Raw genomic sequence first — 15,393 nt, forward strand, 5'->3', positions numbered from 1 at the left:
GTGAAGTGCTCATTCATTGACCCTGTTACTGCAGTTGATTGGATCCAACTCTATATCTTGTAGGTCAGGGTGCTGCCCGGAACTCTCATATTGTTCAAACGGGTCAGGGCGCGACAGGTTCACGTGTCCTATGCGGATATCGAAGCCGGATGGCTGGTCCAAAGGGCGAGGAATTTACCTCCGGCAAGGTTTGTTTCCAGTGTGAGCACTGAGCAGTGTGAGGCCGTGCGACCTATTCAGTGGTTTCTATATGAGATGGCTGTGCGCCCAGGTAAGGTCGGTAGCAGCTGCGCTGGGCTGCCGCGGAGTCGGTATGCTGACCTGGCCTGCTGACAGTGACCGGCTGAGGGTAGCTAACGGCCCACAAGTCCTGGGGCGGCCGGCTCCAGCCGGTACCCTGTGCTAGTCAGGCTGTAGTGTGAGTTTGCACGTCTTCGACTGAAGCTGGTCTGCTACTTGACGGACCATTTGCAATTGATGATGGACAATGGGCAGTCATTTCATGTCAAAACGTCTCATCGTTACGTAACAGTCTTCCATCGTTTTTCACGTGACGTTCGACACTCGCTCGACCTTCCGCACCCGGCACTCGGCACTCGGCACTCGGTACTCTCCCTGCCACGCCACTGCGCCGTGACCGGACCTGTGAGCTCAGGTGAGCTGAAGTGAGCTGAGGTGAGGTGAGGCGAGGTGAAGCGTGAGAGAGCGCGCCGGCCGGCCGCTCACCGCCGCCGGCCCGACCCGGCGGCAGTCCGCCGCGCGCCGCCGTCGAGTGAACGTCGTCCGCTAGTCGTGCTCGCGCGCCGCGCCACCGAGCGTCCCTCACCACCCAGGAGCTCCTCCGAGTGAGTTTTCGTCTCGTGAGACGGCACAGTGGCTGTAGGGTGATGTGTGGTGGCCAGGTTTGAGTGTGTGGTTCGTGTTCGGTGGTGGTTGGGTGCTGAAGCCGGTTCTGCTGATGGCACCAGAGCACGGTTAGACGGGCCGGGGGCGCGGCGCCGCGCTGTTCCAGCGGTCAGTCACGAACGTGCTGACCTCCGCTCAGCGCTGACCTCTGGTGACCCCGGCCGGCCCGGCGCTGACGCTGGGGTCAGCTGAGGTCAGGCCGACCAGTGGAGAACCACTTCAGGTCACGCCCGACCCGCCCGGTCCATCCGGAAACCTCGTGAGCCTTATGAGAAAGTCACGACTCACAGTCCAGCTCACGGCGCCTGTGGCGGTTCGTGAGACGCTGACCGTGCCGCCACCGTTCAGCGGCCGTCGTCCGTGAGGAGGCGCCGTCACACTTCACGGAGGACGAGAGCAGCGGCCGATATACGAGCCCTGTCGGCAGACAGAGAGGCACGGCTGTCTCGTCCCTGCAGTCCTCCGGGAGATGCCCCCTCTTCAGTCATCAGTTCTCAGTCTTCCGGACGATGACCCCTCTTCAGTCCTCAGTCCTCAATCCTCTGCTCGACAGCTCCTGTCAGGGCTCGTTGCGGTCACGTGACAGCGGTATCGCAACATCACGTGACCTGAGTTCCAAGTACCGCTGAGGCATGCCGGGGATAGCTGGAAAGCTCCCTAATCCCCCGCCAAACGCGTGTGCTGAGAGGCCCTGTCCGAAACGGGTGGGTATAGAGATTTACCTGGAATTTTTCCGCGCTCCGGGCAGCCTTCCCTAGGCCGGCTGCAGACAGTTTGCACCGACTGGTTTCTACATCAGGAACCATCAAGAACCATCGGGAACCATTGGGAACAGGAAAACGAACGGTGTCGGCGCCTCTCATTTCTGATCAAGACTCGGTCAAACCCAGTCTCTTGGCCTTTGTCTTCAGTGACTGTCTCATATATCTCACTTCCTCTTCCCTCCTTCCCTCCATTTTCTCTCACTCTCTCTCTCTCTCTCTCTCTCTCTCTCTCTCTCTCTCTCTCTCTCTCTCTCTCTCTCTCTCTCTCTCTCTCTCTCTCTCTCTCTCTCGCCATATCCCTATCCCCACCGTTGTATGGCTCCTGCTCCCACTGCTCTCTCCGCCTCCCCGCCTCTCTCCCGCACTTTCTCCAGGGTGCGGTCCCACCATCACAAAGGCCGCTCTCCATCCGACCTTGACTTGTTACCATCGATGTTTCTTTGGATAAAAGACGACGGATCAGTCGCTCTAAGAAGCAGTTTCTGGAATTTACTAGATGCCAACAAGAGTAACCACTTTCTATTGTTACATGTATGGCGCATTGCCTCGTTAGTCGTTGAGCAAATTTTATGGACAGCGATTACATGTTACGAGAATTGTTTTGATTTTGAAACTGCAGAAGCTGTTAGCCGTGAAACGGTTGTTCTTTTTTTCTTGTTAGTTTCAGCTGCATACCTACAAGAAAAATATCTGGATTAGGTTGGTCGGTAATTTGCCCATCTTGCCCTTTAAGGCCACTCCTCATCCTCATTTTCTTGTCCCATTGAATATCTATTCAGCTACGTTCCCACCACCTCTCTCTCTCTCTCTCTCTCTCTCTCTCTCTCTCTCTCTCTCTCTCTCTCTCTCTCTCTCTCTCTTCCATCCCATCTCATCCCGCCCCATCCCCATCCCGGCCACGTCACCCCGTCACGGCTCGGTCGTAACGAGCTACCGTCACGTTGTCACGCCCTGGTTCGCCGTCACCGTGCAGTGCTGCGGCTGTGACGGTACAGAGTCGCTCTCACAAACCCAGCCCCTTCCTGCCCCCTCCCCCGGTGAACAAGTAGGTCACGGGGGGTCGCGCAGAGGGCGGGCCCACCAGGCGTACCCTGTGCACACTGCACACCCACGGGCGTTCATCCCGGACCGCTGCTGGCGGGATCATCCGCCACTTTTGATCAGATCTCATCATCTTATACATGCGTGGGAGGCGTGAAAGCAATGTCTGATCAATCCTTGTGGTGTTAAACATGGCGAACGAGAATCCTGAGCATCAAAGTATCGAGAGGAGTTAGATAAGACACTCATTTTCTTCTACACACCTTTTGATACTCGGGTGAAACCTCCAAAACAGAGACTTTGGCATGGCTATTTTTTGCCCATGGTTGCACCCTGCGTATCCACTAGACCGTGAGAGCGCCGGCCGCGGAATTTCCGCTGGACCATGGGCGCGTTGGCCAGCGGAAATGGGCCCGGTCCTGTCCGCCGGACCCGGCGCGTTGGCCGGCGGAAGTGAGCCGGTACTGTCCGCCGGACAGGTAACACCGTGGGAGTGGCGCGGCGGCCGCCGGCTGGGTGTCGCAGGATGTGAGTGTCGGACGTCGGGTTCGCAGTCAACTGTCTGGTGCCTGCAGTCGACTATCCGGTGTCCGCAGTCAACTGTCCGTCCGGAGTCCGCAGTCAACTGTCCGGTGTTCGCCGTCAACCTTCTAGAGTCCGCAGTCAACCGTCTGGAGTCTGCAGTCAACTGTCGTGTTTTGTTTGGCGGTGGTTAATGATGCTGCGCCGGACCGTCGTTAGCTGAAGATGGTGATGGTTTTTGACGTCATTAGTGGAGTCGGGACGTTTATGGACATGGCTATGAGGCTGCCGAAGGACACAGCTTTGACCACACGGACGTCACACAAAACCGCGACAGAGAACGTCTAGACTGTGGTGGATCACCTCGTATCGTGATAGATGTCGTAAATGGCTCCAAATGGTCGTCACTAAAAGCGAAGCTCTTTATCGGCTTATTTCAGCCAATAGGAATCACAGTTGAGTCAACTCGCCTGTCAGTTTAGGATCTAGGACATCTGAGAGGGGACCCCAATCTGCACCTCCGCATGCCAGTTCAGCCCTCGCCCTCTCCCCCTCCACTGTCTCCTGGCCTGATTAAGGTCGCGGTGGGCGGCAGTGAGTACAATGCCAAACCTCGCGTGCTTCATGCAATGGGTTTAATTCTGTGAGGACATGCCAGGTGGAGATTGTTACACACGGTGGCAATGCAATGCCTACCTCGAATTATGACTGAAATTCATAAAAAAGTTAAAAAGAGAAATACTTACAAAAGTACCATAATAGCAATGCATGCCCTCAAATGTTATGTACATGTCTGGTTGTTGGCTGGGCTGGTGGCTTTCTTGGACGCCGCCAGTTACATTGAATTATACACTATACAGCTTAGCTCATATGCTAGGTGCCACCCATCGGTTCTAATACCGCAGTGCTTATCGAAACCACTCGCATGTCAATTACGGCTGTTGACGGTCTACCTATGATACTAACTGGACTGGCCAGGTCATAGGTTAATCCAAACCTTTCTATTCATTATCCATTATGCCGGCATTGTTTGAGAACGAGTTACAATACAAACTCATGCATTTTCCGCATTCATTTGTAGGGTTTCCTGTCCTAAACAGCTAGATTTCCGCACGCATGCTTTCATTGTTAAAAAAAGATATCTTTCGGTCATTGAAATTGTCATCAAAACTTGGAATTTGTGATACATAATAGCTGCAAAACGTGTTCATTCAATCATTTTAACTAAAATTATAGAACCAACCATATATACGACAGCGTAATTTGCTACAATCCTCATGTGATTTGTCCGGAATAAATCCCCACTCCCTCCTTACCATGTTTTACATCATGTTACACCACTGGTGACGATCCTCTTTCCTCTCCCCACGCTAACCTCCCACCCCAAAGACCGGTCGGCCTATCCCCAGTGCCTCTGAGCGTGCCCTTCCGTTCCCGAGCTCCGCGCGCCAGTGCAGCGGTCAGGTGCCAGTCAGTGCCCTGTTGTGTCATCGGTCAGTGAAAGTGACGGCGCCTCTCGACACTGATCCCGCGCAGTTTAATCACACCCAGGCGCTCTCCCTGTGAGAATTAGCTAATGGAACATGCCCTTCAACCGAATTATCGCTTGTTTGGTCCGCGCTGTGCCTTCGTTAATGTAAAGAAATAGTGCATAGTTTAAGTAGGTAAGTAAGGTAATCGGGACGGTCAGTGAATAAATATTTAATGTAATGAAGCAATATTGTCGGCAAATAAAAATAGACGAATTTGAGTTCTTTTTGCGAAATCATCATGATTTTACCTAACCTATAAGATAAAAGGTACCCATATGTGCAATGTACATATTTATGAGACCGACAACAAAGGATTCTTGGTTCAACTATAGCCATTCAATTACAAACACACGCATACATGTACATGTACGTCGTTGGCGACCAGCAATGCATAAAACATGGGTATGTATATTTATAGATGCAGTGCCTAACGTAACCGTAAAAAGCGTACGAGCATTGCGTACGCACCTTCATTAATGCAAATGCATTGGAACGGTAAGTTATGGGTGATCTTGTTTACTGATTCGGAGCTGCCACAGCACAGTAACAAAAGCTCTCTGACCACGTCACGAAAACGCGTTACGGCGTCACATAATACCGCCACTTCCCGGAGTCACGATCTGACGTCCCATCACGAATGTAGTGACGTCACGTCACGAATCCTGCGACGTCCGTGACTCTATGCAGCAGTCATCGAGCGGTGAAGTTCGGAGGCTGGGCAACCGGTTCCCAATGGGGCCATCACCGCAAGGCAGGGGCCGGTAAACAAAATAGCTGAGATCGCAGTGAATCGAAACTCTGATGTTTTCGAACTTTCCATTGAGATTCGCAAATATAGGTCTGCTTGCATATGTATAGGCTGAGAGTGAATGCCATCATGGTATGTATGTACCGGCCGTGTACTTTAATGCGTCTACATTTATAAATCACCTTTAATGATAAAACTAAAAGAAAAACAATTAAGATTTTATACATTGTATCATGGCTACGTAGTTTCGTAGCTATTGCATTTCGAAATGGTTCCTATATTTCCATATCCAAGATGATCCATTTCAAAAAAAAATTAATTTGCTCTTGTGAATCGACATGTCACTTCCATGGATCCGCCAAACTAAACATCCATTTGCTAATAGTGATATGCATACCTATTATATATGTTTGTAAATAAAATAAGTGTGGTGTCGGTTTGTCACAGCATGACAGTTTGTTGGTGTCTGTCGTCTAATTGTATAAATATTGCAAAGGAATGTCCCATTCATGTTGCATTCTGTTAGAAACCAGTACCGCTAGTGCTAGTATATCAAAAACATCGCGTGTGTATTTCGTGACGATGCAACAGATAATGGATGGAACTCTGGAATTCCATTACTCCGAGAAACTCCATGTGCTCGTGACAATGGGGGTAACTACCAGGAATGATTCAGAGTACCTAGCTTCACTGCAAAGGCACAAAAAGGGCAGGCTACGGAACCCATGAGGTAGCTTCCCGTTTCATGACTCCGCTTAACGCTGATCTGACAAAGCCCGACGTCTTTATGTAAACACTATGACCGTCAGGCTCAGCTCTCTCGACTGTAACCGCAACGGACATTGATTGATTGCGCGTATGTTTCAATAACTGCGCGGTTCTAGTCCCATGACTCAATTGGTGCACCATTCCTCGTCGCCGAGCCTCCCTCTGCTCAACTGGTGCGCTGCTACACGCCGCCCAGCCTTTGGCGCGCCACTCCTCGCCGCTCGGCTCAGCTGCTGCGCCGCCCCACGCCGCCAAGGCGCCGAACAATGGCTTCGGGACGTACTTTCTATTTCATGCACAAGAGCCGGAACCGGCGGCCACAAAAACGATCAGCGCCGTCCGTGGCGCAACTGGACGCGCGGGCTGTCGCTCGTCCGGTGGGGCCGTCTCCGCCTTACCGCCCCTGCCACCGCCTCCGCTGGTCGGGAGGTCTGCATAGACAGCGACAGTGGCGGTAGGTAGTGGACAGTGGACATGTGCACGCGATTTTGGGACCGCGAAGATGTCAAGACTCATGACGGCCAAAGAGTCGTATTGGTCTCATCAGCTTCCTGATAAGCGGGTTATACCTACTAGTTACTGAGGCAGAGCAGTAGACATGAAACTGCATGAAACATGCAGGTACCTATATCTATTGCACGTTTAACCCTCGCATGTGTAGGGGGGGTCGGATGGACCCCCCATGGTTTTTCGCGAATAACTCGCGTAAAAAGCGGCCGATCGCGACGAAACTTTCAGTACCCTCGCATTGATCAATTTGACACCTACCCTGAAAATTTCATGACCCTGACCCAAATGACCTTTGACCTGTGACCTCTTTTCCGAGACCATGTTTGGCCGGAATCGCGATTTCGCGTATGTCGGCTCGCACTAGCCGCGTGTTTGCAAGCTTTTCGTGGTTTCAAACGTTCAAAAATGTGATTTGATGTTACTCCCGTGTGTGTCAAGGTCACCTGAAGGTCAGGTCAGGTCATTGACCTTTGGTGACCTCGGGTGACCTCGGGTCACTTTTTCGAGTTTTACATGTTTCTAGGCTAGTTTTTGGAGCTGAATTCGAATTTAGCAACCATTTGAACATTTACGAAGTAGTTTTGGTGACTTCGTAACATGTTACGAAGCTGTCAGAGGCGGTTGACACGTACTACGAATACCCGTCACGACGCCTACTGGTTGACCTGACCTGACCTGACCCGACCTGGTCTAAATGCTTCAAGACATCATCTGTGATCAAAACTAACACGATATTCGTGATCAGGACCCCGAAAAACCCCTTAGCAGCCACACTTTACGACTTTCTAACAGGTCCCGATTTTCCCGACTTTGGGTCATTGACCTGACCTGGAAGGTCAACCAATGACCTAGGACCTTAAAATTGGGTATCATCGGCTTCCTCTCGTTACGGGCAACACGCTCGTTTTTTTCCGCGAAGCTCTAGCTCGATCAGGGGCCAAACGGCAAGGGGGGGTCCAACCGACCCCCCCTACACATTAGAAGCTGGCAAACGCCGCACACATGCGAGGGTTAATGCTCGGTATTGTTTTTTTCTGTTCCGATCGGCATTATGTAACACATCCGGGCCATGGAAATTGGCATCCATCATCCGACATGGCTGAATGTATGCATATTGCAAACATTACATGCATTCCCTCTGATCTGATGGTACTGAGTCAGAGCTAATGTCGTCCTTAACCACAAAATCCTTAATTAGTCACTAGGCCTCTAGGCCTGCTAAACTGCGAATGCAATCACGTACCCGTACTCCGCAGCTTGCAAGTCAACTTGACCGTGAAAAATATCGACGTTCCGAGGAGTGGGATTTATATCTCTTTCGGGATGTCATGGTTAAGCTATATCTGTCAATCTGGTAATACCTGGACGTTGTTGTGACTTGTCACGATTTGCAGGTTACGTTTTTGTTCGTGTCACTTCCGCAATAAGAGCTCGCTCGTAGTTGGGGAGGCCGGGAAGATGGCAAACGTCTCCAGACTGAATAGTAGGGCACTGAAAAAGGTTGTCTTCATAAAGGAATTATCGAATTGTCAAGCCTATGCGTCCTGATATTTCTGTCTGCCTCCAGGACCGTGCTCCCTCAGCTGAACTCTGCCCTAACTGAAGCCATTACCAATTACCACGGTCCCTCGGCCATCCGGACCCGGACTTGACCCGGACCCGGACCCGACCTGTACCCGGACCCAACCTGTACCTGCGCCAGTCCGTGCCAACTGTGCTCCGGCGACCAGTGACTGTACGGTCATCTGGTCACCATTCCTACCGTCCTCGGTAAGATACAGGTCACCCTCGCCTTCATTGGAGTCGACTGTGGATAAAATATTGGACCGACCGGATTATAGGTAGTTACGTAACCGCTGGCTGTTTCAAACAGACAGGCACTATTCATAAGAGTTATGTTTTTGTATTGAATATCGATGAAAAGCTGTGGTCGGCCCAGTAAACAAGTCATGTGAGCCGTTCTGTGGCAAGACGTATAGAAACTGAGTGAGAGGCGGATTTGTCTAAACATGGTCCTGCGCATGAGCTGCTGAACCACGGAAGTTAACACAAAGGGACTTATATGTAGTTACGCTGTTCGCGCACAATCTAAAGTGACGTCCACCATTCACCAACATAAAGAAAACGGACCGCTTCACTTCTGTCGGTACATTCCGAATTCGCCACACAGGCAAAGGGTCATTGTCGATGCTCGACGTTTGCACATTTTTCGCCGCCGCACCACAGCCTGAATCATTTAGCTGGTATGTGGCCGCAGTCCAAACGGACCGCGTAGTTGCCCGTGCTTTGTCGACATGACTGTGCGGCACGCCATTTGTGTAGCGCCGGCCGGGCGTCGCCCCATTGTCGCACCGTGCACCGCGATTCCAGCCTTGTGGAGCGCTCGCCAGCTGAGGGCCCGACGTGAAAGCGGCATCGCATTGCCCTGGCCCTGGCGAGTTTCTACGTGGTGTCATGTGGGGCACTCTTGTGTGGAAAAATGCTGAATGCTGATGGTAAATGCTTGTACACCGAATGATAGTCAACTTTCGGGTGTTGAGTTAACTTATGTGTTGAAGATTTTCAGTTGCGTTGTCGCCTGTATGCATGCCACCTCCGAATCCCATGCGGCCATGTCATGTTCTGTGGATTGTGAGCCAATCGTAAATCTGTCGGTATCGATGACTCGTAGGATCTCCTCGGGACTCTGGAGCCCCTCTGACGCTCTCCCTCTCTCTCTGTGCCCACAGTCGTCTCCGGCGCCTCTCCAGTCCGCCCGGGTGTCGCGTCTCCAGCCGTCTCCTGTGACGTCCCCGTCCGCCGTCCGGCGCGCAGCCATGGCTCGTCTGCTCTCCGCGGCTCTGCTGGCAGTGGTCCTCCAGCTGGCGGCCACCATCAACCCGGGCACGGAGCTGGTGGTGCACTACTGCTGTCCGGACCTGGCGCTCTTCAACACTACCTCTGGGACGTGCGACACGCGCCAGACAGACGCCGAGTGGCTGCCGCCCTGGACGCACCGCAACGGCAGCCGCATGGCCATCGGGCCCGGCACCGTGTACACACTCATCATGGGCTACCCGAGCTGTGCCGCCTTCCTGTACCGGCCCGACAAGTCGCCGCTGGAGGACGACTTCCTGGCGCTGCCGTCGGGCGACCTCTACTTCCCCTACTACAACGCCACGGTGCCGGCAGACGAGTCGTGCATCGTCGAGGTGGCCGGAGCTCCCAACCGGCTCCACTTCGCCGTGGTGTGCATGGACAGCATCAAGCTGCCGGGACCGAAGCGCGAGGGCGCCACGTCGCACCAGCACATCCGTAGCTGGCTGTACCCGAGCACCATGGTCATCAGCCAGGTGTGCATCGTGCTGACCCTCATCACCTACTGGCTGCTGCCCGAGCTGCGTGACCTCCAGGGCAAGACCATCATCGGCGTGCTGGTGGCGCTGTTCTTCGCCTACCTCATGTTCATGATCGTGAACGGCGCCAGCTCCAGCCTCGGCTCTGGATTGTGTCTCGGATTCGGTGAGTGGATAGGCGGGTGTTGAGTAGGGCGACGGGCAAGTGGAACTAGGGGGCTCAGGTATAACAATTAACAAAATAACATTTTTCTAAATGTTTGAAGTGCCGATCACGGGGAAGGCGTCTTGGGACTGAGACGAATGGGATAGCAGGCAAGGGATCTCGAATGATACGTACATGTTAATTGTTGTCAATCTTCGGTCATGCCTGAAGCATGCTGAGAGAAATCACCAGAAGTGCTTCGAGCACCAGTTATTGCTGCTGGGATATTTCGCCATAAATATCTCCAAAGCTAAAAAGACGAAGTGATTTCTGCCAATACGCAACTCAAGCGGAAGCATATATGTCTGTCAGTTTGCAGTCTGCACAACTTATAACAACGCAACATGAGCGTGACCTATAATTTTACAGCTACGTTTCCCGTAAAAGACATTTCGAAACGATATGTAATCTCGATTCTTTGTTACGCCTGTCAATGCAGACAGGGTGTCATTTTCTACCGTAGCGTTCTTTGTGTGGAGATAAAAAGTCACAACTGTCGTGTTTCACATCGATTCGGCTGCGTAGCCTGCAATGTCTCAGCAGGCAACATTGATAGTGTGTTATCTGTTCCCCTAGTTACAAAATTCATTGGGACTGAAGGTCACAAAATTCATATTGATCAGACAGATCATCATACATTTTTTTGCACGTTACCTCGTGTGAACTTGAACGTTAGCTCGCTCGTGTTCTTAGCATTACATTCACCGTTGTCAGGAGGAAGACGTCAAACACGGGACATTGTGTGACATATCTGTATGTTTTCAGGCCTGTTTCTGCATTACTGGATGCTGGCGTCCTTCTTCTGGCTTAGTGTCGTCTCTCTCACCGTCTACTATACAACCAGGTACGCAGGTTTGATAGTGTCAGGGCACTGTCATATCCCCGCACGGTTCAGTGTCGCCCGTGATTTAGTCTAGACACCATATATGCATTCGCCCCAATTTCGTGACGGAAATGTTTTACAATTTAGTCAAGTTCACTGGGATTATAAAGAGACCGGTGACGTTTCAACCTTGGTTTTCGTTATGCTGTCTAGCTGATAGACTGATATACCGTGATAATTAAATTATTTGATAGGTCTCGTGATATATTTCTGAGATAAATCAGTGGAGTTCTGCGAATAGGCAGTCTGCAGTTCATTTCGACAGTAATTAAGCGCTTTCATGTGCCTCGGCTCCAGCGTATTGACCTCTCAGTCGTCCCTCCTCTGGCCCACAGCTGGCGAGTGGTAGGCCATGCGCTGACCTCTCTGACTCCCCTTCCTCCCTTCTGCTGGCGGTATAGGCAATCCGCTAGCCTTTCCGACCCCTCCCTCCCTCCCGAGGGCGGTGGGCCAGCCGCTGACCATCCTGACGTCTCTCCTTTGCTCCCGAAGACGGGGAACCATCTGCTGACCCATCTGACTCCCCTCCCACTTTCTTTGGGCAGGCGGTGGGGCATCCACTGATCTTTCTGACTCCCCTCCCTCCCTGCCTTCGGCAGGCGGTGGGGTATCCAATGATCTTTCTGACTCCCCTCATTCCGTTCCGCAGACGACTGACCGTCTATTCAACTATTTGACCCACTCTTCCTCCCTCCGGCAGCCGGTGGGGCATGCACTGACCCCTCTGACCCCCTCCCTCCGTTCCACAGACGACTGACCTTCTATTCAGCTCTCTGACCCCCTCTTCCTCCCTTTCACAGGCGATGGGGCATCCGCTGACCCCTCTGACTCCCCTCCCTCCGTTCCGCAGACGGTGGGACATCCACTAACCCCTCTGACCCCCTTCCTCCCTTCCACAGGCGATGGGGCAGTCTGACCGAGCAGGAGGAGCGTCGCTGGTTCATCTACCTCAGCGTGTTCGGCTGGTGCGCCCCGCTCGTCTTCACCCTGGCCGCCATCATCGTCGACTTCAGTCCGAGCACCTCCGAGTACCTGATCCGGCCGCACATTGCCAGCAGGTCCTGCTGGTTCGGCAGTGAGTGTGATTTCGTCTCCTCACCAGGGCACTCCAAACGAGCAGTTGCACTTTGCCTGAGACGCGTACAGTCGATACAGGCGCTGCTCTATGTGTAGATCTATAAGGAGAGTCCATGCGTTGTCACATATATCACCATAACTGGGAAGCACTTCAGTGTACGAGTATAACAAATCATGGAACGTTGAGTAGCCTTGGACACTGATTTCAACCTATGTCTAGTTTCTGCGTTTCTAGTTTCAATTTGGCATGCTCTTTCTGTTCGTTTTAGTTCCTAAATGCAGCTGCCAAGTATCTACCAAAATCGACCTGACCCTGCATGTTACGGTTGTGCAATATGTAATGTGCATTTCCTCATAAGAAGCCGTATCGCACCATCTCTGCTCAAGTGGCATTTCACCTGACCTGCTATGTCCCCTCCGGCAGACCGTAACGCCGAGCTGGCCTACTTCTTCGGGCCGATCACGGTGCTGCTCGTGGCCAACGTCGTCCTCTTCATCATGAGCGCCTTCAACATCTACAAGACCATGGGTGGCGCCCAGAAACTGGACGCCGACGGCGAGCACAAGGGAAAGAACAGGTCAGAACGACGAGGCACGCGACTGTGAGAAAGCTGAAAATGAGTTGTGTGCACTCTGATAACAGATGTCACGTTGATTGTCTGAACTTCTCGCGAAATTGAATAGCATGGATGGTCAAATAAATTTGCAATGGTTTGTACTCCCTACCATGCTCTGGTCTTTCTAAATAACATTCGGGTCACATTGAGATCGATACACTTTGGAACCCCTGAACGCATAAAAGCAATTATGTCCACAAATCAGTAAATGTATGCACGTCATCACGACAGCTGAGCACTCGGAGTGATCATTGTCAAACCCAGTTGCTAACGGACGTTCCTCTCGACAGGCTCATCATGTGTTTCAAGCTGTTCTTCGTCATGGGAATCACCTGGGTGTTCGAGGTTCTCCAGTTCTTCATCAACCAGAACGAGAGCTATTGGTAAGAAAAGAACATATCGTGATGCTATGTGCTGCTGCCAGGCTGACAAGGGAGCTATGCTCCGAAAGTGAATTTATCACCCAGCACAAGTCCAATGGGTGAATTGACTTGCATAAACTCTTACCTATAAATACCGTCAGACACCTTCATAGTTCAGATGGCTCTGGCCTCTGAATCTGTAAATAAAGATGCCCCATTTTCGGAGTCAATTGCTTTATACTGTGGATTGCTTTATATGCTGTGGATTGCTTTATGTTTTTGCTTTATATTATGGATGCTCACTATTCAACGGAGACACGTGTCAGACTCAGCCATGGCAAACGATAACCGAATGATATGACGTCCTCATTACACATTCCGTTCTCTTCCTCTTCGCAGGATCATCTTCGACATGATCAACATGCTGCAGGGATTATTCATCTTCATCGCGGTCGTGCTGAGTGAGAAACGTGTGCGTCAGAAGCTGACTGAAAAGCTGGGCGAGTTGGGCTGCTGGCGCCGCACCAAGGCCACTGAAATCACGCGCCTCGACGAGGAGGTTGGCCAGAACAGGCCCAAGGGCGAGGAGGTGTTCTAGGCCGATCCAGGGGGGACGGCAGGCCGCCATAAAACTCGGAGGAAAGAGGAACCACCGGCTACATCGTAAGATAACTGGGTGCCCAGCGCCCGCTGTACTGAAGACCGTTTCATACCAGACTGCCCTCTTGAAGACTGCGATAGAAGTTGCGACTGTTGCGACATCTATTCAAAGCTGGAGTTCGCGACGTTGCCGCCAGTTGTGCCTTTTGATACCGTTGATTCTGCGGCGTAGGATCACTGGTTTACGGAAAGCGGTGCATTTCGGGACATTTTTTTTTAAATCCGTGCGTTACGAGTGCGTTCTTCACCATGTCACCGATGGACATTCGGTGTTGCGAGCGTCATCTAGCCAGAGAGCAGTTATTACCCACAATCACCCACAATGTTATTGCCGGACTGACGGGCCCGAAAAAGCAGGCTGGACCGACAAGGAGCACAGTTCTATAAGATGGGGGTGCCTTCTCAACAAAGACAGAAGTTAGCACATTATGTTATGCTTTTAAAGCCTTCGTTTTCTTGCTTGTGAACGAAAATGAGTGCTTCATATGCTAATCGAGGCAATAAGCCACTTTCACTTGCTAATCCTTCACACTGGCGTTGGTGTGCGATTAAAATGGTGTAAAAGTATGGGTATCGATTCGTAAATGACATGAGAAGAAATTTCACGAACATTTCTTGACGAAAAGAAATGATTTGCGATCGACGTGCGCGACCTGTCAGTAAACTTTGAGTGATGTATGGCTGGGAAGGATGTTTTTTGATAGTTAGTTTTACTGGCGTGAGAGCGATGTGGTTATTCGGCGTAGCTCGGTTGGCAAACGGCCTCCTTGACATATAGGTGATATTCCAGTGCTATGAAGCGTCGTGCGTTCTGGCTGGTGTGTGTCAAGATCTGTTATTTTATGTATGCAGTGCGCATTTCGTTGTAAATATGGTTCTATTGTCTGTTTGAAAGTGTTTCCGTCTGCAGATAATTGCGGTTTAATTATTTCATGATGTTGTTTGCAGTGCAAATACGACTGTAGTGAAAACATATCGATGTTTTTTTTTTACTTTATCAGAAGCATTTTGAGAGAATGATGAAATGTTGCTGCTCGCCATTGCTGAAATGCCTCTAAATATTTCGGTGAATCAGGTGGGTACTGGGTAGATTACATTATAGCATCTGGCTGGCACCTGGTTTCGTTATCTGCTATTCCGACTTGAACGTTAAATCCAAGCGTCAGATAGTTCAGTAGAAGCTTTTACGATGATAAAACCACATTTATTTGCTAAGCTCTAAAAAAGAATAATACAAGTCAAATCACATTTGTCAACATGTATAGGTATATATCATTGGTATTGACCGCGAACGCCTTGAACACTATTCAATTATTTGTATTATCTAAAATTAATTCTTCTTCTGCGTTCCTTGATAATCCTCGCCAGCAAATGTGTGGCGATGGTGTCCTGGCATTAGTCGGGATATACCTGGCATTGCTGGAATCCAGACTTATCATATATTGCCTGAACGATCAGCAATT

At 51.1% G+C, this 15,393-nt stretch overlaps 1 protein-coding gene across 1 annotated transcript; it reads left to right on the top strand.

Annotated features, from left to right (window-relative positions):
- The first annotated feature begins 701 nt into the window (after positions 1–701).
- On the top strand, positions 702–14,903 carry LOC122388979 (G-protein coupled receptor Mth2-like). The gene is made up of 7 exons (XM_043380590.1): positions 702–845; positions 9,521–10,292; positions 11,097–11,175; positions 12,114–12,289; positions 12,716–12,869; positions 13,199–13,291; positions 13,670–14,903. The coding sequence occupies exons 2-7, from the start codon at positions 9,608–9,610 to the stop codon at positions 13,866–13,868; spliced, it is 1,386 nt and encodes a 461-aa protein (XP_043236525.1). The 5' UTR covers positions 702–845; positions 9,521–9,607; the 3' UTR covers positions 13,869–14,903.
- Positions 14,904–15,393: the final 490 nt, after the last annotated feature.

This window comes from Amphibalanus amphitrite, unplaced genomic scaffold (assembly GCF_019059575.1).
Source record: "Amphibalanus amphitrite isolate SeventyFive unplaced genomic scaffold, NRLGWU_Aamphi_draft 000341F_arrow, whole genome shotgun sequence".
Lineage (NCBI taxonomy): Eukaryota > Metazoa > Arthropoda > Thecostraca > Balanomorpha > Balanidae > Amphibalanus > Amphibalanus amphitrite.